The following is a 25,658-nucleotide window of genomic DNA, read 5'->3' as shown; positions in this document are numbered from 1 at the left end:
AGCGAGACCTCTGATTGGTTGTGTCCCCAAGGCAACAGCTCTATGGTCTGCTGTTTCCACGGTTACGACCATCTGAGCAACTCCAACAAAGGCAGTCATGATTTATCTTGTGCAGTGTCTGCAGATGTTATGCGTTGATGCGGTTTTTAGCTCCATGAAGGATTTTTCTGCATATTTCAGTGCACCTGTCAGACTCTCAGTTGCCAAGAGACCGGCAACAGACGTGCATGCGTGCAGCCACGCCGCTTCTCTTCGCCACGTCAAGTGGGTTTCAATTTAAACCAACACCCAAACGTGTTTGTGCACAACTCATTTATGCTTTTTCTGGCATTTTCTTGCAGCTTCTTTTCCGACAGCAAACATGAAAAATAAACTGGTCATAAATATTCAAGGCAGTGTTGGTGATAAGAAACCCTCCATTGTGGATTTCCCCAAAGACCTCCGTTGAAAGGAAGCCGCCGTGCTGTGTTCAGTCACGGCGACCTTCAGCAGCCTGCAGCACAAAGCAGGGCAGGAGCCCGCAGCTTTTGTTGAACCTGTTGAATTCCAGAGTAAAGGTCATTCCCACACTCACACACGCACGTGTGTGTGTGTGTGAGAGCTTCAAAAAGGCGGCGAGCGCATCCTGAGTCCAAACGGAGCAGCCGACGGGAATGCAAAAGTCATCTTCGGTGTGAGACCATCTTTAACTGACAGGCATTCATAAACAGGAAGTCAGGAAATGTTCACATGCATCGCCACAAAAGAAAAGTAAACGTTTGTAACACACAGGTTAGAAGACGGCGTGTGCAGTTTGTGCGATGTCAATGGATTCTTGTTTCCATGGCAACCATGTTTTGAAGAAGAAGAAAAGAAGGGCTGTGAGAGATATTGGTCACATGCTTTGCCCGTGAGGAGACATCTCCTTAGATCCGTGCAGCTTTTGATCAGACTGACGCAGGTGCGGCACGTCTTCGGCCTCACCTGCTCCGCCTGCGTCCCCGCCGTCCTTCTCCAGCTCTCCCGGCCCGGTCGGAGGTGCGTGGACTGGAGTTGCCGCTTGCGGGGTGTCGAAGTGACCCTCGGAGTCAGAACTGTGGACCAGAACAGAGAGGAAGAGGAGTCGTTACATCGTTGAGTAGAGGTCGTTCCAACACAGGCGCAGGACACCGACGACAGAAGATTCTGACCTCCAACCTTCTGCATGACGTGTTTTAGAGAACAAAAACCTCACAGAATGAAAATATGGTTTTTAACATGTTCTTGTGGCACTTTTCTGATGACGGACATATATAAAGAAAGACTAAAATTGCATAATATTTCTTTATTCAAATCATTGTGAATCAGGAGCAGACAAAAATAACACCGTCTTTGATTCATGTATTGTCCCTCTTTTCCTCTCCCCTCCTGGGGAGTGGGAGTGATTCCAGACTCCAGTTGTTTCATCCGTGCTCCAGTTCCTGACCGTTAACCTCGCCTTTGCTCCCGCTCCTACACCTGGCTGTGGATCCTGCCTCTGGCTCATCTCTGGCTCGTCTCTGCTCTGTACCTGACCGAGTACCTCGTCTCTGCTCCTGCTCCTAAAGCTGGCTGTGGTTCCTGTCTCTGGCTCGACTCGCGCCTTTGACTGTCCCCACAACCACGGCTGGATGAAGCTCGTCTGCTGGACTTTTATATATGTAGTTGTAGATTTAGATAAGTTAATTCTTCTCTAAGATTTCTGGTAAATCGCCTGTCCGTCCTGGGGGAGGATCCCTCCTTCATGTGGGCACCCCTGAGGTTTCTTCGTTTTTTCCGGAATCCGGTTTTTTTGGGAGTTTTTCCTTACCGCGAAGGGGGGTCTAAGGGCAGGGATGCCAGTATAGCTTAGTCAGTTTGTTAGTTCATTTTAGTATTTTTCTATTGAACTCTTTGTATTCGTGATCCTTTTGATTTCATGTTTTACTTCGAAGCCCATCGAGACGACTGTTGTTGTGATTTTGGGCTATACAAATAAAATTGAATTGAATTTAATTGAATTGAATGTAGAAAATAAGCTGGGCGGGGCCACAAGCTCCCTGCTCCGCCCCTTTCTGATGCATCTACCTGCAGACAAACGGATCCAAAAACATGTAAACAGAGAGCTCTCTGCAACGGGGAGGGAACAGGGGTGGGCTTCAAACCAGCGGTTCTGCCCACAGCTCAGAGGTGAATTTCTAATTAAATCTGCAGAAACTATGTCCTAAAAAACAACAGAGGTTCCTTCATTTTGGCTTAAATCGACTAAATTGTAATTAAAAGACGACTGGGAACGCTTCAGAATTAGATCAAAGGATGATTGGAGAGGGACCTTAAAATGTTCTCCTGAAAATAAATAATCTGATCAGTGGTGAAAAACTAGTGAATGTATTGCAATCAGATCATAACTAGTTATTTAAGCTAATAGTTATAAGAGCTCTAATATTTATAAATTAATGACAGTTTCAGACAATTTTGTAAGTAAATGCAATTTGTTTATGGACTTTTCTCACAGAAAAGGTATAATTTACTGTACTATATAATGAATTCAGTATTCTTAAGTAAAATAATAATGTGTTTGAATAAGAATAATGGAACATTTTGACTCCTGCTTTCTCAGAACTTGGAATTTCATCACAGCTGAGAAATGCAGATACACGGACGCCTGAAGGCAAAGGCTTGAATCTGCAGCGTGAGAAACAGAAACGTCTGTAAACACAGCAGCAGCAGCAGCAGCAGCAGCAGCAGCAGCAGCAGCAGCAGCAGCAGCAGCAGCAGCAGCAGCAGCAGCAGCAGCAGACGTTAACTGATGGCATCAAAGACGCCTTTCGTGACCAATCCCTGCTGGAGGTAGATCTTCAGCAGAGCTCCGGATCAGACTGGTCTCGTTCAGCATGAACACCTTCATCTCCTGCAGCTACATTTGCTGCTGCATCTACAGAATCCCTGGCAGCATGTCTGAAACAGGGAGGAGTTCACTTTGTTTTCTGCAGGAATCTGAGGACTGAAGACGCAGATTTTATGCAGTCAGAGGGGAATTTTCATGACAGCAGGCCTTGTGCTTTTGTTGAATGGTCTGAAAGTGGACATAAAAATCTCAAAATGACGAATATCTCTCAAAATGAAACCCCAATGATTTCAGGTTTCAGTCTTAAAAGCATAAACGAAACAGAAAGTTTTGTGACTGAAGGGATTTTATGCTTTTATGGCTTCGATCACCTTCGTATCTGAGCTTTGGCAACTGCAGGAAGAGGAAGTAAGGCAGCCTTCTGTTTCCTGTTACACTCTTAGGGACAATGCAGCGTAAAAGAGACTTTTAGACCAATATGGGCTTTTTGGTTTCCTCATTGTCCATCTCACACGGACCTTCTGATCTAATCAGGGCGGGAAGCCTCACCAGCACGTGCTCAGGTGTTTTTGGCTTCTGAGCGCTGATGCAGTATCTGGCAGGTGGGCAAAAGTGCAAGTCGGCACAAGAGGCGGGCTGTTGAGCGTTTTCTATCTCCAAGAGACAGAGGCCAAGATAACAGCTATCAGGGCCGTGAGGAGCCGGCTTCCTGAGGGCCTCTGGGCTGAAGGTGCCATGTGAGGAGGAGGAGGACCTGACGCCTCAAACATGGTGCTTGACACCATGATGCTCACGAGGAGGAGCCGGTTTCTCCTCAGCTTCAGCAAAACCCTGACTCCTCATGCTGGCATGATGAAGGCTGAAACAACCCCCCCAGAGCGGATCAGAGGTCCACCACACTTGCCTGCACTCCTGAGATCTTTCCTCCTCCTCATTTCTGTTTTCCTCCAGCCCTCCTTCATCCTCCTCTCCCTCTCCTCCCCGCACTGCCGTCCACGTCCACTTGGCCCATGACACGGGTGACAGCCAGGACATCTTAACAAGTTGCGCAGTTCTCCTTCGCTCCTTTTTTCCCCTCCTGTCTTCCAGTTCTCACATCTTTCCTCTCAGGAGTTCCAGGCTAATCACGGAAGGAAGGGGGGATGCATCGAGATCCTCACGGTTCTCCTCGTTCTCGCGCGGCGCTGTCTCTCTCTCTCTCTCCCTCCTCTTCTGATCAGCTGCTTCCTCAAATGCTTCTCTCAACCCCCCCCGCCAACCTCCCGTGTACTTTGGGACGGCTCACTTACAGGAAAACGCGGGGGGGTTCACTTCCTACAGCTCTCTCAATGAACTGAGCAGGTGTTGTTCCTGCCGGAGGACTCCCCTACGGCCGCAGAATGGTACGGTCCTGTCAGACCGCTCCAAGGGAGAAGCGGAGAGCCACAAAACAAACACAGACCAGGGGGAGGAGGGGGAGGAGGAGCGCGACCACGTCTCACGGAGAGATCTGGAATGTGGGGCTGGATCTTAATTACCCCCACCACCCCCGAGGCTCCCAGCGGGGGCAGCAGAACGCACGACCCGGGGAACCGGTTCTGGCTTCGGCCTGGAGCTAACAGATAAAACCCACAGCCTTAGATGCAAACGTTCAGGTTTTTACAGAGGTGCATTCTGGGTAATATTGGGAAGCTGGAGGTGTCCACTGGCATTTCTATGAAACTCCTTCTAACTGTGACGTTTCTGTTGTTCTCCTCAGCAACAGTTCAGTTCTTGAAGTCTACTCGGTCTAAATCAGAGGTCTTGGACCTTTAACCCCTAAAGATCCATTTGGGTCGATTCCTGACCGATTACAGCCCAGTAGAGCCATAAAGTCTCACTTAAGTTTCTTAACCCTTGAAAAAACAAGACCCGGATTTGTTTTTATTACTATTATGATAAATATTAACGAACTGTTGTATTTTTGGGCATAAAGAAAACATTAAAAAGGGGAAAATATACTTTAAAAAAATTAAAAAGCTCTTAACTTGAAAGATTTAGAGGAGTTCCTTTCAAAATAAAAGTCAGCCTTTACCATATAGGATCATAATGTACCAAATGTTGTGTGATGCCAACAGTGACTAAATATATTACTAAATGTACAGTTTTGGGTTTTTATCGTTGTTGATGCATCTCAGACAAAACTGCATAAGACTAACAAATTAAAACGAAATCAGAACAAACTAAGTGATCCTCCATTTTTGGACCACATCCCGCTTAAAATCCTTGAATTGTGTTCAATAATAGACAATCATCTTATCGACTTACTGGAGCATTATGGGTACTGTAGTCATGTGCCAGACGGAATGATACATACTTTTACTGGAATGAGTTGAATAAAAGTTTGACTTATCTGACTGGTTTGCTTTGCTTGATGTGCTTTGTAGTCCAAAAAGATGTTACTTTTTAAAAAATAATATTTTATTTTTCTTTAACCAGAGGGGTCAAAGAGCCACATGTGGCTCCAGAACCTCAGGTTGTAGACCCCTGGTTTAAGTATACATAGTATGTGTGTGTGAATACTACTTCAGACTTAATTGGAATATAATAATAGATATAAAAAGTAAACTTTAAGTATTCTGCCTCACTTAATCTACTTTTTACTGAGGTTTTCAGAAACAATCGCCTTTTCTAAAGGATTGATAGGAAAAAAGTGGATTAAAAAGGAATGTAAGCATTTGCATTTCAAACATCCACCACTAACTTTATTTGATCCATTTAATAAATCAAACTAAGTAAGAAAAAAACCAGAAGAGTTGGAAAAAAAAACGTTATAATAAAACTATAAGGTTAATAGTTTCTGTGCATTAATAAACACTTTAGGACAGGCGTGTTTTAGGAGAATCAAGGCTAACTGTGTGTTTTCTATGCAAAGAAATGTTAAGAGATAAGGAAACTAGAACCTCAAAGCAAATTAACCAAAGTAATGATCAGCTGCCTTCTAAGGTGGGAATTTGAAATAGTTCTTTAAAATAAAGCAAAGACGCTTTCTGGGCTTCAGAAACCGGGAAGCATCCAGATGTTTTGACCATAAAGGTTTGTCGACACATTTTGGTGAGATTTGAGGCAAACTTGAAGAGACCCCCCCCCCCCCCCCAGAAACATGAAAGATATACAGCAACCCCCCCCAGGAAAACAGGGAAAAGCTCCTTTCAGTGAAGCTGAGGATTCTCAAGAGTTAAAGAGTTCCTAAGACACAACCGCAGTCAGAGTTTCCACATCTGAGCAGGAAGGGTGGAGCCTCTGCATCAGCGTGGCGGAGCAGAAAGGGTGGAGAGAAAACACGCAAATGTGTTTTCCTCTTTACTGTCACTCCAAGAGTACTTTGGTTTACAACAGTATCATCATAACAGTACATTTTTCTGAAGTTTTACTGCATTAGCTCTGATAGACTGAGAAAGAAAGAGGTAAAGACAACAATAGAGTGTTTTTTTTTAACCGTAAATTATTTTTATTCCATTTTTTTTCCATCCACACCTTCTGGAAGTGCAGAGGGAAAAACAAAAGGCACATTCCAAAGGTTTGCATGATCAAATCTTCAAAAAATAAACGTTTTCCTTTATAACGGCAGGTTTAAAAATGGCATCAATAAGCATCAGTAGGAGGCATCTGTGCCCCCCCCCCCCCCCCCCCATTGCTCAAAGGCTGACGTTGCTGCAAACCCCAAGCACAGCTCAGATTTCAAAAGGACTTGGAGAAAAACCCAAAGGGGATTTTGAAGCCACTCAAAGTGACTAAAATTAGAAACTCCGGCATCTCCGTCTTCTGAAAAAAGTCCACCGTTAAATGTGACTGAACCCAAAAGCCTGCCCCACCATAAATAGACCAGAGGACAATAGTGGGGAGGGTCACTTAAGTAGTCTTCCTGCAGAGCCTAAAACATAACTGCATGCTCTGCTCCTGAAGACTGCGTGGAAGAATCAGGTTTTCCCGGAAATTCCAGATCGTAAAAAAGACAGAAGGGTTGAAAGTGAAGACCCTTATGAGAGAGCAGAACAATTGCTTTCTGTGGGAATTATTGGAGACATTTTTGTGGCACACGGTTAGTCTACATTAGCAAAAAGAAACAATTCCTCCTGCCTTTTAAATGACATTACTATTTCATCCATTAAACAGCATAATGATATAAAGAAAGTATATAAAAGTGCGTCAAATAATGATTTGTTAGTCCCAGCTTCAAGATTTTAATCTGTCATAGAAATGACTGGACTGTGCTGACACCTACTGGTCAAAGAAGGTTCTGACATACAGGCAGAAAAAAATTTGAAAAAGCAAAATAAAAATTTGTTATGTTTTATTTTAATGAAGTGAAAAATACCAAAATTATCAAAAAATTGCCCATAGGCTTTTAACATGCATTAATGTACTAAACAACACTGTTTTTCAACCTTTGTTGAGCCAAGGTTCACTTTTTCTACAAAAATTACACCAGCAACCTAAAATGTGAAAAAAGATAAATTCTGTAGTCTTTACAGTCCCTTCACGATCTCACGTGCATTTTTTTGTAATAATTAAAGTACAAAAATCTTAAAGGTGCAGTTGTTTTTCCTAAAATCTTCATCGTTTTCAGTATTAATTTTCAACGAAGTCAGTTGAGTTTTTTCTTCCAGTTTATTAAAATGCAATTTTATATAAAACATTAATGATATTCTATACAATTAGTAAATCAAACCTGTGTGTTATATAGTTTTCTTGATTTCAGACTTTCAAACTTTTTTACCCTTGTGTTTTCAGTTTCTTCAGAATCTGTAGTTATAATAAAAATAAATTCAAAATTAAATATATTTAAGGCCAAAAAAAGTTTTATTTTATTTTATGGTTTATTGTATTTATTGAAATCAAATCAAGGCCACGTATTTAGGGTCTGTATTAGACATTTTTATCATTCCAATTTCATTATATTTATCCTCGTGGTCACCTGTAAACCAGTTTTACATGTTCACTTGACAGTAACTGCCGATTAAAGTAGTTTAAATCCAGAGCTAAATTATATTGATAGATACAACGAGTTAAATATGATGCTGTCGTGACCACGAGGGAAAATCGGAGGCTTAAAAGGTTAGAAAATACAAGCGAATGAAAATCCACAATTGCCTGCTGTGAAAGTTTCTCGCCGCTAGAGGGCAGAAGCAGTTTTGATGGCAAAGCACCGGAAGAAGGAGAAGAAGAATGACTTCACTGATGACGTAGTTAGATAAATGGCGCTCCCGCACAGGGCGGACTGTAAACATTTCCACGGTCTCAACTGTAACTGTCTCCTTCTCATCAAAGCATGTACTCGGCTGAATCCCCCCCTCGGCGCGGTTATAAGATGTCTATGTTCAACTTGCAGGTCGGTTCATGTGTGACGCCGACGGCCGGTTCCACCCCGAGCAGCCGGAACCGGAGCGAACGGTAAGATGAGCGGAGAGCTCCATGATCCGACCCACGCTCCCGCCGGTTCTGACCGCGGACTGTGACCCGTTTCCAGGGTAACTGATGGAGAGCGAGGACGGGCGCGCGGAGGCGGACGACTCGGAGGTGGCCGAGCTCCGGATGAAGGTGGAGTCGCTGAAGAACGAGCTGACGGAGTGCAGAGCCGAGCTGGACAAGCTGCAGAGGCAGCTCAGTCAGTCCGAGAGGCTGCAGAGGAGCACCGACAGCTACAACGAGGACCTCCGGAAGCAGGTCAGGCTCCGTGCTCCTGGATGGAGGAGCTCCTCAGTCAATCCCCCCAAAACCGGGATAAAAATGTCCTTTGCATCCACTTCCAGGCTCTTTTCTCGTCCTCATGAGCTTTCACAGCCCTCCTCCCCTACAAATTCTTCTTCACACCTCCTACTCCGCTCCTATTGGATCTCCGTCCTCCATTCCTCCCCCAGCACCTCCTTTTAATTTCAACACCATTAACTTATAAGCTTCCACCTGAAAGCAGGAGTTCCCACTTCCCGTCGTCCATCTGTTAACATTCTCTCCTGCTAGCTTGCAGCCCCTCACACCCCCTACCTAACATTACCGGTGCAACAAAAATGGCTAGCAACATTGGAGCTGTCCAGCCGGACAGTTAAGACTCTGATCAGACGAGGAAAACAAAGACGTTCCTGGATCTGACAGTGGATGCATCAGAACGAAACCTAAATACTCAGAAATGCAGTTTTAGGCTTCATTTCTCTTCATATAGCTCCCTAAATCATCCGAAAAATGCCATAAGAACATGTTAAAAACATCAGAGTGAGACTTTAATATTTATTTGAGCTCCAACCGTGTTTTCATGGGATTGCATTGTAATTATGGAGGGAATTATTCTTACATGACCTCTTTTTATTTTATTGGGGAATTTAAGATGAACATTTTTCTTTGGTTTAACGTCTTAGATCTTGGATGTTAAATGAGTTTTTTTCCCCCAGGTTGACCAGCTAAGTGCAGAAATACACAAACGGAAGAAAAAGGAGAAAGACAAAGTCGACACTGAAACTCAGACGGAAGAATACGAGTGGACGGAAACCGGTCAGCTGATGTTTGTCTGACACGTCTGAATGTCTGCTGGTGGAGGAGCATACTGACCGTGTGAGCGTTTCTTCTTCAGACTACTACAACTACTACTATGGATACTACAGTGCTGAGGGGGCGGACGGTCAGGAAAACGCCAACCCTGCAGCAGCCGCGGTGGAAATGAGCGCAGGCAGCAGCGCCGCCACGGTGGAAATGAGCGATGGCATCGCCGCCGCCACAGTGGAAATGAGCGATGGCATCGCCGCCGCCACAGTGGAAATGAGCGATGGCATCGCCGCCGCCACGGTGGAAATGAGCGATGGCAGCGCCGCCGCAGCAGAGGCTACAATAGGGAAGGAAACCACAGCTGTAGATGTTTCCAATCCGGCCGCCAGCGGAGCTTTAGCAACAGTGGAGGTGCGGTTTCTGTAGGTGCATCTCAAACCGAAGGTGTTTTCCTTCATTTACGGGCGAATTTGTTTCAGGAGAGCGACGGGGGATCAATAGCCGACATGTTGAGAGCCACTGCTGAGGAGGCCATGACACAGACCGGCTTCGTGTTTGACGAAACCTCCGGGATGTATTACGACCACGGCACAGGCTTTTACTACGACTCGGTTTGTGTCTTCTTCTTTCTGTGATTTGACGGGATGATAAAAGATTATCCTGTGATGTCATGTTTTTTTGTTTTGTCTCCAAAGGCCAGTCAGTTGTACTACGACGTCAACACGAGCATTTATTACTACTACGACGCAGAGAGCGGGCGCTATCAGTTTCATTCTCGGATCGAGGTTCCCGTGACGCAGAGCTGTGCGGAGCCTTGGAGAGACAACAACGACGCCGACAAGCAAGGCAGAAAATTCAAGAAAGGGACCAAGAAAACCTCGCAGCATGACGACAAGGTACAGGTCTGGTTCAGATCAAGAACGTTGAAGTGTTTGGTCCTGGAGAGCTAGATTTGGACTTGGTAGTTTCTCCTGTTAGGTGGTCTCAGTCTTCAAAAACCTTTCTTGTATGTGAGGATAGATGACTAAAAGACTATTCCTTTGATCCAGGTCCATGATGTGACTAAATCTTTGGCTAAAATGAAGATTTCCTCTTGCTGGAAAACTCTGTCCTACACAGGTATAACTCCAATATTGCTTCCAAAGAAATAAAGCGATTTTTCTCAGGACTAGTTCACATGTTGGGCTGCTCCGTAAATGCTTTCAAAGTGATCCATATGGCAGCATCGCTCCTCTTTGTACCGCGGGAAGTATCAGATAGTCGTACATTTGAGAAGCCGTTGGAGGAATTGTCTTTGAAGACTGAGACCCGAGTGTTGCAATGGTGTGACTGCGCTGAGTCATCAGTTCTTAGTCTGCTGTCTTTTTTGGAGAAGATGATGTTACCACAGACTTTCTGACGGCAGGAACCGAAGTCTAACGAGGAAAGGCCTCAGAGAGAGGAAGCAGACTCCGTCGAACGGCATTCGAGCAGGAAAAAAGCGGATTTAGGGAAATCGAAGCGGAAATCGCGCAGTCCAGGGAAAAAGCAGTCTTCTAAACACAGAGGAGAGAAGGACATGTCGTCGTCCTCGAAGAGGAAAAAACATAAAAATGACTCGCACCACGAGGACAGGCGAAGATCCAAGAAGAAAAGGAAGAAATCCAAGTCAGAAAAGCACAAGAAGAAGAAGAGGAGGACTCGGAGCGACGAGTCGGAAGGCGAGAGCGAGCCAGAGGAAGGGGAGATCACAGAGTCGGAAAGAGAAGAGTGCGAGTCCACTCGCTCGTCGGCGTCGTCCTCAAGCGCTCCATCAAAGCAGAGTCACGAGTCAGACGTGGAGGAGCCAAGTCAACCAGGTGAGAGGAGGAAAGAACGGATCCTGACGAGAGCAGAGGACAGCCGGCTTCACAATCCGACTTTAGTGTTTTCGAACGTGGATTCCGTCGTTTGTGGTTTTACCGTCTGCTGACGCGTTTCGACGTTTTATTTTGCAGCCAAAGAGATGTGGCCTCCATGTGTGAGAGTGACTGTGGTCAGATCGCCTGTGCTGCAAGTGGGCACCTTGTTCATCATCACTGCCGACTCTACAGCCACCTTTGGCAGGTCTGTAGTGGAATTCCAACTCAACTAAAGGTAACAACAGCTGAAGCATCACCTGAAGAGAACCTGCTCCGTGTTTGCAGAGAAAAAGACATGGACCATGCAGTACGAATACCAGAAATGGGAGTTAGTAAGGTACTGTTTTCCCGCAGAGAAACATTTCCTCGTCTGGTTTTGGTCTGGGTGCTGCACACAAACGTCTGAAATGTTTGGTTCCAGTTCCACGCAGAGGTTTACTTTGATCAAGAACATCAGGCCTACATGCTGGTGGACCAAGGAAGCCAGAATGGGACGGTCATCAACGGAAACCGAATATTACAGGTCAGCCTGAGGTCATTAAAGGTCGTCGGGGAGATGTATTTGTCGTCACAATGTTGGTGGATCTTTTCCTCTGCAGCCTAAAACCAAGTCCGAGCCCCGCCCCCTGATGCACGGCGATGAGGTCAAGATGGGGGAGACTGTTCTGTCCTTTCACATCCATTCGGGGACGGACACGTGCGACGGCTGCGAGCCCGGCCAGGTGATGGCTCACCTCAGCAAGCACAAGAGAGAAGATCCTCCAGGTGGGGGAAGAAAAAAAAAAACACACATTCCAACAAAGACTGTCTGTGGAGCTGAATTTATCCCGTTGTTTCCCAAAGGTCCTGGCCTCGCCAAAGAGGATAAGGAGTCTCTGAGACAGAAGGAGCTGAAGCAGATGAAGGCCAAATACGGCCTGCAAGTGAGTCGACAGCCTACTTCACCAACAAACTTTCCGTTGCTTGTTTACACGCTTATCTGGGATTCGTTGATGCAGAGCACCGAGTACGAAGAGACGAAATCCATGAAGAATCCAAAGTACAGAGACCGGGCGGAGTCTCGACGGCAAACGGTGGGGAGTGAAGGTGCTTTCCAGCGAGACGACGCTCCGGCTTCTGTCCACGAGTACGTCTTCAACGGTAGATCTCACCTTCCCAGAGCGAAAGATCCCGATGCTCAACGCAAATGTGTTTCCTGTTTGAAAAAAAGAGAGATCAGCGAGGTCAACAAAGGCCGGAAGATGCTGGAAAAGATGGGCTGGAAGAAAGGAGAAGGTCTGGGCAAAGAGGGAACCGGGATGAAGGATCCGGTAAGATCCCTTCCGTTCGGTTTTCTGGTGCGGCTCTGAGCACGACGGCGATGACGTTTCCCTCCTTCACCTTCTCAGATCGAGCTGAAAATCCGAAAGTCCCAGTCTGGTTTGGGGGCCGGCGCTGCCATGTCTCTGGACGGGATGTCTGTTACCAAAACCAAGTCCCATAAGAACTGGGAGAAGGCGCGCGAGCGATTCGCCGACTCCTGCCAGGTGGAGCAAAGTCAGAAACCCCCGGCGTCCAAAGCCTGGGTCCGATCAGGCGAGGCGCCAACCTCAGAGACCAACAACGGAACAGACGGACCAAGTCAGGGATGACGGGAACATTTTTATTTTTACCTTCTATTGATAATAAAACATCCTCAAAAGTTCTGCCGGGTTTTTAAACTGATCAGGGACAGAAGTTCTGTCGTCCTTTTGGATGTGCGTTCAGAAGTTTCCCGGAGGAGCAGCAGCTGTGTGAACTAGAGTTTGCTGCTCCTCCTCCTCCTCTTCCTCCTCCTTCAGAGAGGACAGGAGTTGCTTTCAGCAAATATTGACACAGTTGAGCTGTATTTCTCACCGTGAGATCATCTGTTCATGTCGAAGCAAAAAAAAGAACGTTCTGTCAACGACTGTCAGTTTTGCAGCCAGCGAGCCTTTCAGTGTGTGCAGCTTATCGGAGTGTGTGAATATTTGCATGCGAGTGTCAAGAGTTCGCCACAAAGAGAGAACTGTAAGAAAAGTACCGTCTTTTCTAATGTCTATTTTTGCTGTTGTTTGTAAGTAAAGTGGAAATCTGCAGAGATGGCGTGGGAGTCCACTCACGTGTCGGCGCGGCTCCTGGAGCTCCTTCGCCTGCTGTTTCTCCTCTGACTCGAGTTGTTACCCATTTGGACCTTTCCTCCCCGCCGGCCGCGCGCGAACGGCAGAGTTTCTCTGAGCTCAGGCGTCTTCCGCGGCTCTCGGCAGGTAACTGGGACAGGTGACGCCTCCCTGCTCTGCCTGCCGGCTGACACCGGTCTCCGCCCTCATCGTAACCGGACTCTGTGGTGCAATAAAGGTTTGCTGCTAATGAGCCGCGCGGGCTGTTCTCAGGAGAAAGCCGCACGTTTGTCACGAGTGGGAGTCCGGCATGGCCCAAGGCGTTTCAGGGGCGTGGCCTGTCCGTGTCAAAACCTTTGATTAGTGCGTTTTTCTTCTCTTTATCTGCCACACTGAGGTGAATGCACATATTTTCCTCTTCCAAAACATACCTCCACTTCTCCACGGTGAGAAAAAGTGATGATTCCTGAGGCAGAACCTTTTTTTTTTTGTTGGAAGGAACAATCAAGCAAGTGCGAGCAAGTCCTGCTGTGGTTCGAAGCCAAAACACTCTGTATTGTGCGACTGAAGAGGAAACGAGCATAACCTGTTCAGATTTAGCCTCGTGTTAAATCTATCTGGTCTATTTTTAATAATGATTTTCACAAATGTGCCACGATTCCAGTATTTTCTGCTTAAAGTGGATGTAGGTCAAAGTTCTTGCGGCACATGCTGTAAATCGGTCCCATCGACTCCTCTCAGACGGAGGGGATCCTGGTTTCAGACCAGCATCAGATAAAGAAGATGAAGGCTTTGTGTTTGACGTTTTTCTTTATCAGCAAGTCTGGTTTCAGGTATGCAAACTTAAGATTGTTTCCAGCCTTCATGGCTCAGATTCTTTATTGGTGAATCACGTAAAGGGTAAAGTCCAGTTAGGTGTCAACGCCAAAACCCTTAACTCGTTTTATACATGTTGGATTTTCACTTACAAAAATCTGACTCTTTCCATAACAACCAACAGAAAAGTTGTTTCCTTAGAAATAAAAAATATATATATATATTGCTTTAAAGGAAAGAAAATCAATGGATTTATGAAATAGATCCTGTATTGTCTTAATGGACATCATTTTTTCTAAATGTAAATGTTCAATTCTGCAGAATAATTGTGTCTGTTTGTGCGTCTATTGTCTATAATGCATGCATAATCAGATTAAAGCCGTCAGCATAATCCATGTTGAAGCTATAATATATAGGTTAGACAGTATTGAATATAGTAGGCTAAGTAAGAATAACTTTAAATAAATAGCAATAAATAAAGCTGTGAGTGCCCCGCCCCCTTTTGACCCGCCCCCACTGGCTAGGCAGCTGCCACACGCCCCTCCCCCTTTGTCAGCCTGGCCACGTGACAAATTAGTGATAAAAAAAAAACATTTTTCCAAAATATCCGCTTTTCTGTTGGTTTGATCTCCATAGCAACCATTTTGTTTTTTGGTCGCCTTGTGGTGACGGACAGGTCTGTGTCATTTTCAAAAGAATCTGCCAAAGCAGAATTTTGGATTTCCTTGGTAACAGAGTTTTTTTTTTGTTAACCACGCCCACATTCCTTAAACATTCGTATCGTATGTTATATCGTTTCGTTCGGCCTGACCCAGGCATTCGAGTATTGCCTTTTTCACAATATTCCAGCAAAAACATGTGAGCAACAGGGGAACGCCACTTTTGCGAGCTCACCACGCCATCGCCATTAAAACTTCTTATCCCAACATTTTTTCCCCCCAAATGGCTTCCCAGTGGTGCTCAGGGAGTCCAGAGGCCATAGGTCAAACTCTGTTGTAGGAGTTAAAATTTGTAGCTACTAAAGGGGATTTTATTTTCCCTGAGGTCGAAGGTCATCAGAACTTTGGTTGTCGTTGTAGACTTTTGTTTCGTGGTTAGCAGTGTGTGTTAAATTCTGTGAAGATCGCTCAAACTAAAGTTTTGTTTACGACAATCGACAAATTTCACACTTTGCCTCAATAAGGCCAACCAAGTAGGCCTGTGGCCATCCCATAATAATTTTAAAAACTTTCTTTGGGTTCCTTCGACGTGTATTTTGGTCTCGTTAGTGCCGGGGGGGGTCATATATTTTGCTCTAAATAAAAATGTTAAAAACTATCTGGTCCCTGCAGCACAGGACTATTATGGGATATATTTGAATAAATGTCAATAAAAAAAGAAGAAACCCTCTGAGGAATTCATTTACGTTAGATCTAAGTTAGGTGTTAACAGCTCATCTGCAGTAGAAATAAACATACAAGAGCCGCCATGAGGAGTGTCTCAACACGAAGAGAACTTTTTTTTTTTTTTTAGAGATTAGCTTTGGTAAAACCAAGAAGCAAAAAGATGGTTTGAAGATCAGGAGAATGGAAAGAAAGCTGCAGCAGAAAGAGCATTTTATTCTGAAAATCTGCCTGACCATCATCCGACTCTACGGTTCTTCCATCTGCTAAACCGTGGAGAGAGACCAGTCTGAGAAACGCTCCTCTGTTGACTGAAAGCCCCGCCCACTTCCGCCACATCCGTCCACTCGGCTAAAAAAAACATTCCCAAATGCTGTGGCGACACTTTTCAACTGGAGGAGTTTCCCCTTGAAGGTTCAACGGAGAACGGTCGCCGGGCAGAAAGGAAATGTGCTGCATCTTCCACAATTCTCCTGTTCGTTTCACACAAACTGTAAGTTCACACTGAGCTGCTGCACAATAAAAAGCTTTGAGGTAATCTCCTCAGAGCGGTCATGTGGGGCCTGTGCCGGCGTTGACCCCCTCAGGCGGGTCTTGTGCGTCCACCACATCCAGCCTGGAATTCCCATTCTCCACGCTGAATGGCGGTTCCGACCCAAACTACGTCCTCCTCCCATGAAGTGACTCAGAGCTGGGGATGGAGCCCCCCCCCCCCTGCTGTGACCTCCTCCTCCCAGAAACTTAACAAGGAGGCAGGAAGTTCACGACTTCGAACATCCTTCTGTGCAGCTCTGCGCTTGTGTTTTTCCCCTCCACACGCTGCTGGTCTGACAACACTTTTATGAATAGGAGCTTTGTTTGGAAAACACAATAGTTCCTGTCTGACAGCAGAGCCTTTAAACCAGCACAGTCAGCGCCCTCATGGACCGGAGTCCATCGAAAAAGCCCAAACCCTGGTTCGGGAGCCGTCCCACTCTGAGCATCAGTCCTACCTCACCTCTCCGAGGATCAGGATTCCTTCTGGAAGACAGAGGACCTGCTGCTGCTGCCGCTGCCGCTGCCGCCGCTGCTGAAGGGAAGAGTCTGCACTCTCTGCGTGACGGCGCCGGTCCATGTGGCTGAATGGGAAGTGGGAAATAAACTTTCTGGGCAGGGATCCGTGAACAGAGGGGCTGTTAAAGGCACAGCGGTCCCAGAGCCTCTGCAGACAAAAAAACAGACTTTATTAAATATTTATGTCACCATTGAGCAATAAAATTTACAAATGTTATCAAAAATAACTTTACAATCTTTTCTAACTTTAAAAATGATCTTTTTTTTTTTTTTAGATATACCTCATTTTTAAGCTAGACACCAAAAAAATTGGAAATTTAAAATAAAAATGTAGAATACAAATAATGTAAATATTTGCTCTTGTAAAAATTGTCTTTAAAATTAGAAAATGGATTTACCCAAAAAGTAAATGTGATAAAAACACAAACATAAAGGGTTGGTGGAAATGATCATTTAATTATCATTATTCTGATCAGAGCCGCCCGTCCAGGCTGTGGATCAGGAATGAGCTTCCGTTTTTTCCCCCAGGCTAAACTGCTTCCATGTTCTCAAAGGCACAGATGAAAGGAGATTTCCCTGTAGCTTTATCTATGCAAGTCATTTAAAGCTTTACACTGAAACCAGCAGATGTCACCATAAAGATGCCAGGACATGTTTGGTTTAACATCCTCCAATGAAAGACAAAATCATATGTTGCCATTAGATTAACAACCATTTATTGAGCAACATCTTCAAGACAAAAAGCAAAACATTTTTATTTTTTTTAATATGTCACAGATCTTTTTTTTGTATTTTTATTTACATTTTGTATTTCCTTTTTTCGGTTTAAGATACAAACTGCATGATAGAACAGAAAACCCAATTTAGTGTCATTTTTGAATCCTAATATTACATTACATTGGTCTCAATGGGCTTGACTAGTTATACAATAACATAAATCAGTTAAAAAATACAATAGCTGATTGCTAAATTAAACAACGTAAGCTAAACTGTTAGACCCTCCTTCTCGGTAAGGAAAAAACTCCTAAAAAACAAACAAAAAGCAGGACGGACAGGCGATGGACAAGAACACTTAGAGAAGAATGAACTTCTCTAACTCTACAACTACTTTTACTCAAACAGATTTTTTGTTCTTCACTAGAATAAAATCAGAAGATTTTTGTGGATTGGTGAAAAGCCGACGGTTATAAGTATAGTTTCACGTCAAAATAACTGGAGTTTATGCTAAAAGAAATTAGAAATTAATGTATCAAATGTAACTTTTTATTTAAATATGCCATCATAATTTATAAACTAAAGTAGAAAATAAAATATCTTAAAATTTGAGAGCAAAGCTTTTTTCTTTTCATTTACTTATTTTTTCACTCTTCTCTTTTTGTAAGACTGATTTATTTTATTTTATGTGCATTTGTGTTATATCTTGTTTAAAAAAACAAGTCAAAATTTAAGTTAAAAAAAAATTTGAGAGCCAAGCTTGTTTGAAAATTTCCTTAATTTCACCATGTTATGATACAAATTACTTATATTTTTTAACGGTAAAGCCACCTTCCTTCTTCCTTTGTCCTCAATGATTCCCTTTTGGGTCTAAACATTTTTTGTGTTTTCTTAGAGCAGATGTTTCGCTGGATCTTCAGGATATGCGTCTAACCCTTTATTAGAGGGATATTAATTCATTTATTGATTAGAAATGAATCATAAATGAAAGATAATGTTAATTGTGATGAGAGGATAGTGGAAAATCCATAAAAATCCTGTTTTTTTTTTAATGATGGATCACATCTCTTTTCATTCGTTACTTCTCCTTTTCTTAAAACGTATTCTAGACTGATTTGTTGTTTCATTATGCAACCCCCCCACCCCATATCCTGGCAACAAGTGTTTGGATTTTATGCAGCGGCACATTTCGGTTCAACAATTCCTGGAAAACCAGAGAGTCTCTGTTCCTGTAGGACGAGCATCCACAGAACGCCAAGGCGGCTCTTTAGGTACTGTTGAATTAAGATGACAACAAAGGGAAAAATAAAAATAAAAATGACCTCTTTTTGTTTCTTCTGTTGTGGAAAACTACCAGAAAAAAAGAAGAATTTGTCAAATCAAAGGACACGGCGTGTTTAATTTCTTCAAAGTCGCATCAACAGAGATTTTCTGGCCTCTTTTTATCCATTAAAAGAACATTATGAACATTCAGCTTTTATAAAACCATAAAGCAGAGTACAGGATGGAGACAGAAAGGATTTCCTTGTTTTGTAATCCATTCATCTTCTAGGTCACAAAGGTCGGGGGAAGGTGGGCTGCACACTGAACAGGTTGCTGGTCACCGACAAAGCATGAACTTGGATGGATGCACATGCAGGCTTCACACAGAACCAGAACCTCGTCACTGAGAGGAGAAACTGTTTCCCACCACAAAACTGTGCAGCTTCTATATGAGAAATGTCAAATATGAAGATAAACGTACAGAGGAATGCAATGAGTCTTTGATCCCTTGTTGACTTTGTAGGTTTGCCCACCCAAAAAGAAATGGACCGTCTGTCATCGTAATGGATGGTAGGTCCATTTGAGCAGGGAAACAAAGAAAATTTAAAACTCCACGTAAAAGAATTTACATACATTGATTTTCTTTTCATTGAGGGAAATGCGTTTTGATCCCCTACAAGAGTTGTGGTTCACACAGACTCTCCTAACCAACCTGTCACCTGAAGAGAGGTAAGGCTTTACACAAAGTCTGCTTAAGAAATGTGCCAAGTTTATCAATGAACACCTTCATGACTTAGAGGGTGATTGGGAGAAGGTAGTCAGAGGAGCCCAACATGGAGGTCTTTGGAATCAACTCAACCCGTTGTGTTTGGAGGAAGAGAAATGCTGCCTATGACCCAAGAAAACCGTCCCCACTGTCAAGCATGGAGGTGGAAACATGATGGTTTGGTGATGTTTTCCTGCAGTGCTACTTCGCCATGTGGATGGGCAAATGGGAGGAGCCATGTACCGTCAAATCCTTAGTGACGACCTCCTTCCCTCCACAGGGAGGCTTCAAATTGGTCGTGGTACGGTCCAATGGAACCAATGAATGGCTGAAGAAGAAGCAGATCAAGGTCATGGGGCGGCCCAGCCAGTCTCTGGACCTCAATCCTGTAGAAAACCTATGGAGGGAGCTGAAGCTCAGAGTTACCAAGCAACAGCCACCACATCTAAAGGATTTAGAAGTCATTTGTAAAGAAAACTGGACCAGATTTCCTCTCGATATGTTCCCAATATATAGCCATTTCTTTTTTTAGTGGCCAAACCTACAAAATCAGAAAGGAGTCAAATACTTTTTTTCTTCCACTGTTTATCAAATAATCATGTTGCTCATTTACCTACAAGAGTCAAACTCCTTCTCATGAGTCTTAATGAGCTTTTGCAGTGATTGCTGCTCCCCACGCAGGCTGCAGGACCCCAGCGGCGCGCGCGCGTGCCTGCTCGCGCACGAATGTAGGGATGTGGTGAGGACGTTACATCACTTGCAGTGCAGCCAGACGCCAGCAGCAGCATCCAGTTTGGGGGACAGCGCGACGCACAAAGCCGGCTGGCCATATTGTGCAGCAGCTTCCCCGCATATCGGCTGCGTTACACAAACCCCGCGCGCTCACCAACGTGAGGAGGAAAGCTGTTTAAACCGAGACTCGGCCGAGCTGGTAAGTCATTTTCATCCACACCGTCCTGCTCGTTTGCGGTAATGGGGAAAAAAAAAAAGCAAACGTAGAAACTTTGCGCGTTTCCAGGCCGCGCGCTGCGCGTCTTTTTTTGCGCTTCATTTCCGATGTTTATCGGGTGAACAAAAGCAGAACTGCGCGCCAGCGATGCTTTGGTAGGTATGCGTAAAAACGTGATGATGGATGAAACCTTCCTTGCAGGGAAAATGGTCAAACTGGGGAATAATTTCACCGAGAAAAACAACGTGAAGGTGGTCTCGGAGGACGGATTTGACACCATTCCTCTAATCACACCGCTGGATGCCAGTCAGCTGCAGTTCCCTCCACCTGACAAGGCAGGCTCGGCATTATAACCGACAACAATCATCCCTTTTATGTGTAAATCATGACAATAAATAGGAGAATAACGGCCAACACTGCAAGCTGCTAATCCCGGTTGCTCATTTTCACCCAGGTGGTGGTGAAGACAAAGGCAGACTATGATGCTGAGAGCAAGAAGGGGAAGCTGCGGTCTCCTAAAATTGCAGAGTTCTCCATCAGCATCATTGAAGGCGTTTCTGAGCGGCTGAAGGTAAGAAAAGCATCCCTCCCACAGAAAGCATGATGGTCGCCTTCCTGCATGGAGTTCAGGACATTAGTTCCCCCGCAACCCCAGCTTATAAACACTTCCTTATTCAGCTCCCTGTGCTGCTTGTCATCTCATCATGGCACGCAAGAAGACATAATGCACTGTGATTCACTTAACCCCGCCCTGAAACTCTCATTAATTCAGCTGCTGCCATGGCGATGGCCTCCACACAGCATCTCTCCCTCCTCCCTTTAATGGCCCCCCTGGTTTGGATCAGCTCCACTGTTTACTCTTAGAAAAATGATTAAAAATCAAGGTGAAGAGAACGGAAAAGTAAAAAAAAGCAGGTCTAATCCTCTGTAAATCAACAGCTGAAACTGCCTCTAAGGTTTGACAGGTTTCCTTTTTCTTCTTCTCGTTTTTTGATATATGAAAAAAAAAAAGTCTCATCTTTGGCTCAGACAACAAAAGCATCTGTGCTTTGAAAAGCTTCAGATGGTCCTTCATGCAGAAATTCTCTTTCAGCTTCTCCTGTTGCTTTGCTTTGTTCATTCCCCGCATGCTGCGTACGTTCCACCAGGCGGATAAAAAAAAGAAAAGAATATTTATGCATACTTTCTGAGGAAAACGCATTTTCACAAATATTTCCAAAACAGACCCTTCCAACCAACGAAAAGACCTCAAACGCATCGTGGTGGGGACCGCAGTTTTGTCTGCAGCGTTCATTCCTCCACAGTTCCTCAAACACCAGTGGTGGTTGCATAACTCCCAGAAGAAGTGGGAACCGAGCACCACAGATGGTCACAAACGCATTTATCTGCCTCCAACTGTTTCATCTTCCAGCAAAATCCAGCAAACTCTGCAAACACATTCTTGGATGTACATCTTGATTTCTCAGATTAAAACTTGAAATTCCAGTTTCATCTAAAAACTAACTATTAAGACTAACTTGGTTGTATGTTTAGTAAACAAAGTTAACACTAAATTAGATTTGAAATGAACAAAAGCAGAACAGAAAATTAAAGGCTTTTTTTTTTTTAAATGAGAGCATCTTTACATGTACTTTATTTTGAAATTATTTTAGCCATCAGAAAGGATATAATACTTTCAATGTTTTAGGTATACCTGCTCCTTATATTATAATCAGATCGTTTTCTAACGTACGCCTCTCGTCAGTGCAGCCTACAGTCCGATGGGGTGGATCACTATTTTCTGCACGTACTGCTCATCCGTGTAGAAATCGCCAGGAAAAAAGGGAGAATTCCTGCAGAAACCGACGGACTGAATTAGAGCCTCTCTTGTTGTGGATTAGGATTGATAAGTAATCTGAGAGTTAACTTTATCTATAATTGCTTCAAGTTTAATTGCAGAACTAAAAGTTTAGCAGTTTGACGATATGTCTCTACATAGAGATTTAGATATATGTACAGATAGATTGACGGGTTTGAACTTCTATAAAATTGGTCCTTTGGGCAGACAGGAGATTTTAGGCAGCAAGCGCGACACGTCAAGAAACCAAACATAAAAGCAGCAGATCTGCCGTCAAGGATAGAGAAGAAACGTTAACGGTGGATTTGATGCTTCACAATCTCTGACATGATTGAAAACCGTTTGTCGTCCTAATGACACAAGCAAGCAGAAAATGTTACACAAGTGAGCTGTACAGTGTGTCAGGATTATGATTTTCCTTTTCAAATATTTATTAATAGTCTAATTTGACTTTTTTTTATTTCTCCAAATTGAATTCTGAATTTACTCACAGAACTTTAGTTTTTTCAAAGCTTTGATTTATACATTTTTATACATTTTTCCAGAAGCGTTTTGCTTTCTTTAAACTGATTTTATTCTTGGAAATGTGGCATTTATTCATAGAAATAAATGAATTTCATTCTTAAACGGAGAAAACGGGAGAATTTCCAATAGACCATTATTCTTATTCAATTCTTTTTCTGAGTTTTGTTTCTTTTTCTGTAATGAAATGATTCTTGAGCATGTTAGGTGTCATTGCATTTAGCCTGAAAATATTTTCTTTTAATCAGTGATCAGTCTCTTGTGCTGTCACATTTATTAATGGGGTGTACTTATTTTTTCTGACCCTTAATCATCATTTTTTTTGAGTAAAAAACTGTCAAACTTAGTTGCAATTGAATTTAAGATCTGCTGACAACAGGATTTGTCAAAGTCCAATTATTTCATTTAGGATGTAATGTTTTTTTGTTTTTGTTGCATTTTTACAGATACTTTGTTTTTTAAAGGTACTTGTTTACATCTCACTTAAGATTTATATTTAGGAAGAAAAATTACACTTGGTCTAGCTATGACCTTTGTCCACGTTCAAATCAGGGTTAAAGTGGTTAATGTAAGCGTCAAATGTTCCATCCTCCCGATGCCGAGCTTTGTCCATTCGTTGACCGTGACTGACGTTTAAAGATGCCATAAATCTAATTTGAGGTCATTTTGAATGAGTGACTGGGAAAAAAAGAAACTATAAAGCCAAATATGGGTCAATTATATCACTATAATTGTAGAATCCAACAGTTTTCTGGCCTTATTCATGTCCAAAGGGACCGGATCCTCTAGAGGTCAGAGTTGGAACAGCAGCTCTACAAATTGCCTTCAAACATTCTCGTTTGGACACAGAAGTGGAGGAAAAAAAGGTCCTACAGTAGTGGTGAAAGCAGAACATGAAGGTGGCTGGACCATGACATGTGTAGCTTTTACCTGCACGGTCTCTTCATCGTTGAGGAGGATGATGAAGCCATTTTTCTCCTCTTCAGGTGACCTTGCTGGTGATCTGCGCTCTGGCTTTTCTGGTGTGCGTGGTGTTCCTGGTCGTCTACAAAGTCTATCAGTATGAGCAGCCTTGTCCCGACAGCTATGTTTACATGGTAAACAACTACCATCATAAGTTTATTTGACAAAATTGCAAATGTTTACCCGTAAATGGGGTTTAGTACGGTGGCTCTGAAGCTCCAAAGACGATAACAAATCAATGCAAAAACCTAAAGATCACCATTAAAAAAAGCAAAATAAATCATAAAACAGGACATTTTAAAAATCAAAACTAAATTCCAGAAGCCAAAATGTTACTTTTCTTTTCTTCCAGAGATCAAAATAAAATGTTAAAAACTGAAATGAGGTAGGTATTACGGGAACTCGCTGATTGGATGATGATGTCTGAGTTCTGAAGGAGACTGAAAGCAGGACGTTTTACCTGAACTGTGCTAAAGAGTTAATTGATCAATCACAGAATTTTTGCATAGAAGTTTAAAGAATTCTCTTTTGTCAGAAGATATCGCTATGCAAAAGAACATCCTGTTGAGAAGGTGAACTAACGTCGTTTTCCAATAAGCGGCGTCCCGTAACGCCTACCTTATCCGGCTTACGGTCATTTTTTTTTACATTTAATTTTCTGGAAATTACTTTTGTTTTCTCTGAAATGTTTCCTTTTTGAAAGTGTTGTAGTTTCTGGAATTGTACTTTGATTTCTAAAATGCAAGATTTTAAATTGTCATGGTGATCTTTATTACGTTTTTGCGTTGTGTGATTTGGACTTCAGGGCCACCGTAGTTTATGCACAAATATTTACTATTTCTGGGAAAAAGGAATCCAAATTTCCATTTTTTTTTCTTGAATCTTTTCTGGAGCAGCAGGGTCGCTGTATGCCGGCCGGCCTTTATGGCAGCTACCCCCCTCAGGGTCCCGGGGGCCGTGGGCGCCTCTTCACCCTCATCAACCACTACAACATCGCCAAGCAGACCATCACCCGATCGGTATCCCCATGGATGACCATCATGTCAGAGGAGAAGGTGACCCAGCAAGAGACCGAGACCGCCCAGAAACTGGCTTAATCGGGCGGGGTTTTGGAGGGGGGGCGGGGCGTCTGCTGCTGCAGGAAAATAAATAATATGGTTGTGCCATTCAAGCAAACTTCAGAGTCCAGGCCTGAGGTGCGAAGCTGCCCTGTCGATGTAGTTTGGTGGGTGATGTGTGCAATCCGTGGAAGTCCGTGGAAGCTGTGGAGATGTTCTCAGCACTCAGAGGCTTCGTTTGGTGGATTTGTGATTTGTTTGAATAGCAAATATTATTTATTTACACGACAACAATGTAGAGAACGGCACAGAAATGGTCTCACACACACACACACACACACACACACACACACACACACACACACACACACACACACACACACACACACACACACACACACACACACACACACACACACACACACACACACACACACACACACACACACACACACACACACACACACACACACACCACACACACACACACACACACACACACACACACACACACACACACACACACACACACACACACACACACACACACACACACACACACACACACACACACACACACACACACACACACACACACACACACACACACACACACACACACACACACAGATCTGTCACAGAAACCACTTTAGTACTCGGATCGTAAAACGACCATTTCGTGTTTTTGTTGCTTGTTTTACTGCACAACACTACTGGAAAAAAAAAATACTTGCTGAAAAAATCTTTTGTTTTGAAAAACTGCTGACGCATGTCGGACTTCCTGACAACACAAAACGACAACACTTGCAGCCAAGTTGTTGAAAACATTTGATTGTCACGACTTTGAGGAAATGTACCAGGTAATAAATATTTGAAGAAGTGTTTTTAGCTAACTGGTTGTCTATGGTTTCCATCTTTTCTGTGATTTCCTTTGAGCGTTAGGCTTGCATACTGGCTCTTTTCTCAGCTGCTGTATTGAATGTTTTGCTAGTGACACCACTGTATTGTGGCCATGCTTT

At 43.7% G+C, this 25,658-nt stretch overlaps 3 protein-coding genes across 9 annotated transcripts in view; 2 read left to right on the top strand and 1 right to left on the bottom strand.

The window, feature by feature from the left end:
• Positions 1–19,893, bottom strand: part of LOC101155922 (transforming acidic coiled-coil-containing protein 1-like) — a 29,690-nt gene extending 9,797 nt beyond the window's left edge. For 2 of the 5 annotated variants that reach the window (XM_023955264.1, XM_023955265.1), the window contains exons 1-3: positions 19,554–19,893; positions 16,507–16,715; positions 964–1,073 (exon numbers count right to left, since the gene is read on the bottom strand). In XM_023955264.1, coding sequence (XP_023811032.1) covers positions 964–1,073; positions 16,507–16,715; positions 19,554–19,775 — 541 coding nt within the window. In that variant the 5' untranslated portion in view covers positions 19,776–19,893. Of the gene's footprint in view, positions 1–963; positions 1,074–3,728; positions 4,074–13,319; positions 13,543–16,506; positions 16,716–19,553 lie in introns of those variants that run through there. The other 3 variants (XM_023955268.1, XM_023955267.1, XM_023955266.1) reach the window with 3 other exon arrangements.
• Positions 7,665–13,297, top strand: aggf1 (angiogenic factor with G-patch and FHA domains 1). 3 transcript variants are annotated; one of them, XM_023955269.1, is made up of 16 exons: positions 7,665–8,089; positions 8,175–8,236; positions 8,313–8,509; positions 9,229–9,328; positions 9,408–9,730; positions 9,799–9,930; positions 10,015–10,215; positions 10,369–10,438; positions 11,296–11,404; positions 11,485–11,536; positions 11,621–11,722; positions 11,799–11,964; positions 12,043–12,122; positions 12,198–12,325; positions 12,410–12,509; positions 12,588–12,886. In XM_023955269.1, exons 3-16 carry the CDS (start codon positions 8,321–8,323, stop codon positions 12,828–12,830), a joined length of 1,995 nt encoding a protein of 664 aa, XP_023811037.1. In that variant the 5' UTR covers positions 7,665–8,089; positions 8,175–8,236; positions 8,313–8,320; the 3' UTR covers positions 12,831–12,886. The 3 variants fall into 3 exon arrangements, with proteins under 3 accessions (XP_023811037.1, XP_020559240.1, XP_011473918.1); XM_020703581.2 differs by lacking the exon at positions 10,369–10,438 and adding an exon at positions 10,725–11,157 and having other exon boundaries at positions 7,669–8,089; XM_011475616.3 differs by lacking the exon at positions 10,369–10,438 and adding an exon at positions 10,725–11,157 and having other exon boundaries at positions 8,028–8,089; positions 12,043–12,325; positions 12,588–13,297.
• A 132-nt stretch (positions 19,894–20,025) lies between the features above and the next one.
• nsg1 (neuronal vesicle trafficking associated 1) lies at positions 20,026–25,036 on the top strand. Its single transcript, XM_004069187.4, has 5 exons — positions 20,026–20,241; positions 20,461–20,594; positions 20,714–20,830; positions 23,605–23,715; positions 24,478–25,036. Exons 2-5 carry the CDS (start codon positions 20,466–20,468, stop codon positions 24,676–24,678), a joined length of 558 nt encoding a protein of 185 aa, XP_004069235.1. The 5' UTR covers positions 20,026–20,241; positions 20,461–20,465; the 3' UTR covers positions 24,679–25,036.
• The last annotated feature ends 622 nt before the right edge of the window (positions 25,037–25,658 follow it).

This window comes from Oryzias latipes, chromosome 5, assembly GCF_002234675.1.
Source record: "Oryzias latipes chromosome 5, ASM223467v1".
Classification (NCBI taxonomy): Eukaryota; Metazoa; Chordata; class Actinopteri; order Beloniformes; family Adrianichthyidae; genus Oryzias; species Oryzias latipes.
Note: the sequence above shows the minus strand (reverse complement) of the source record. Positions and strands in the feature narration are given on the sequence as shown.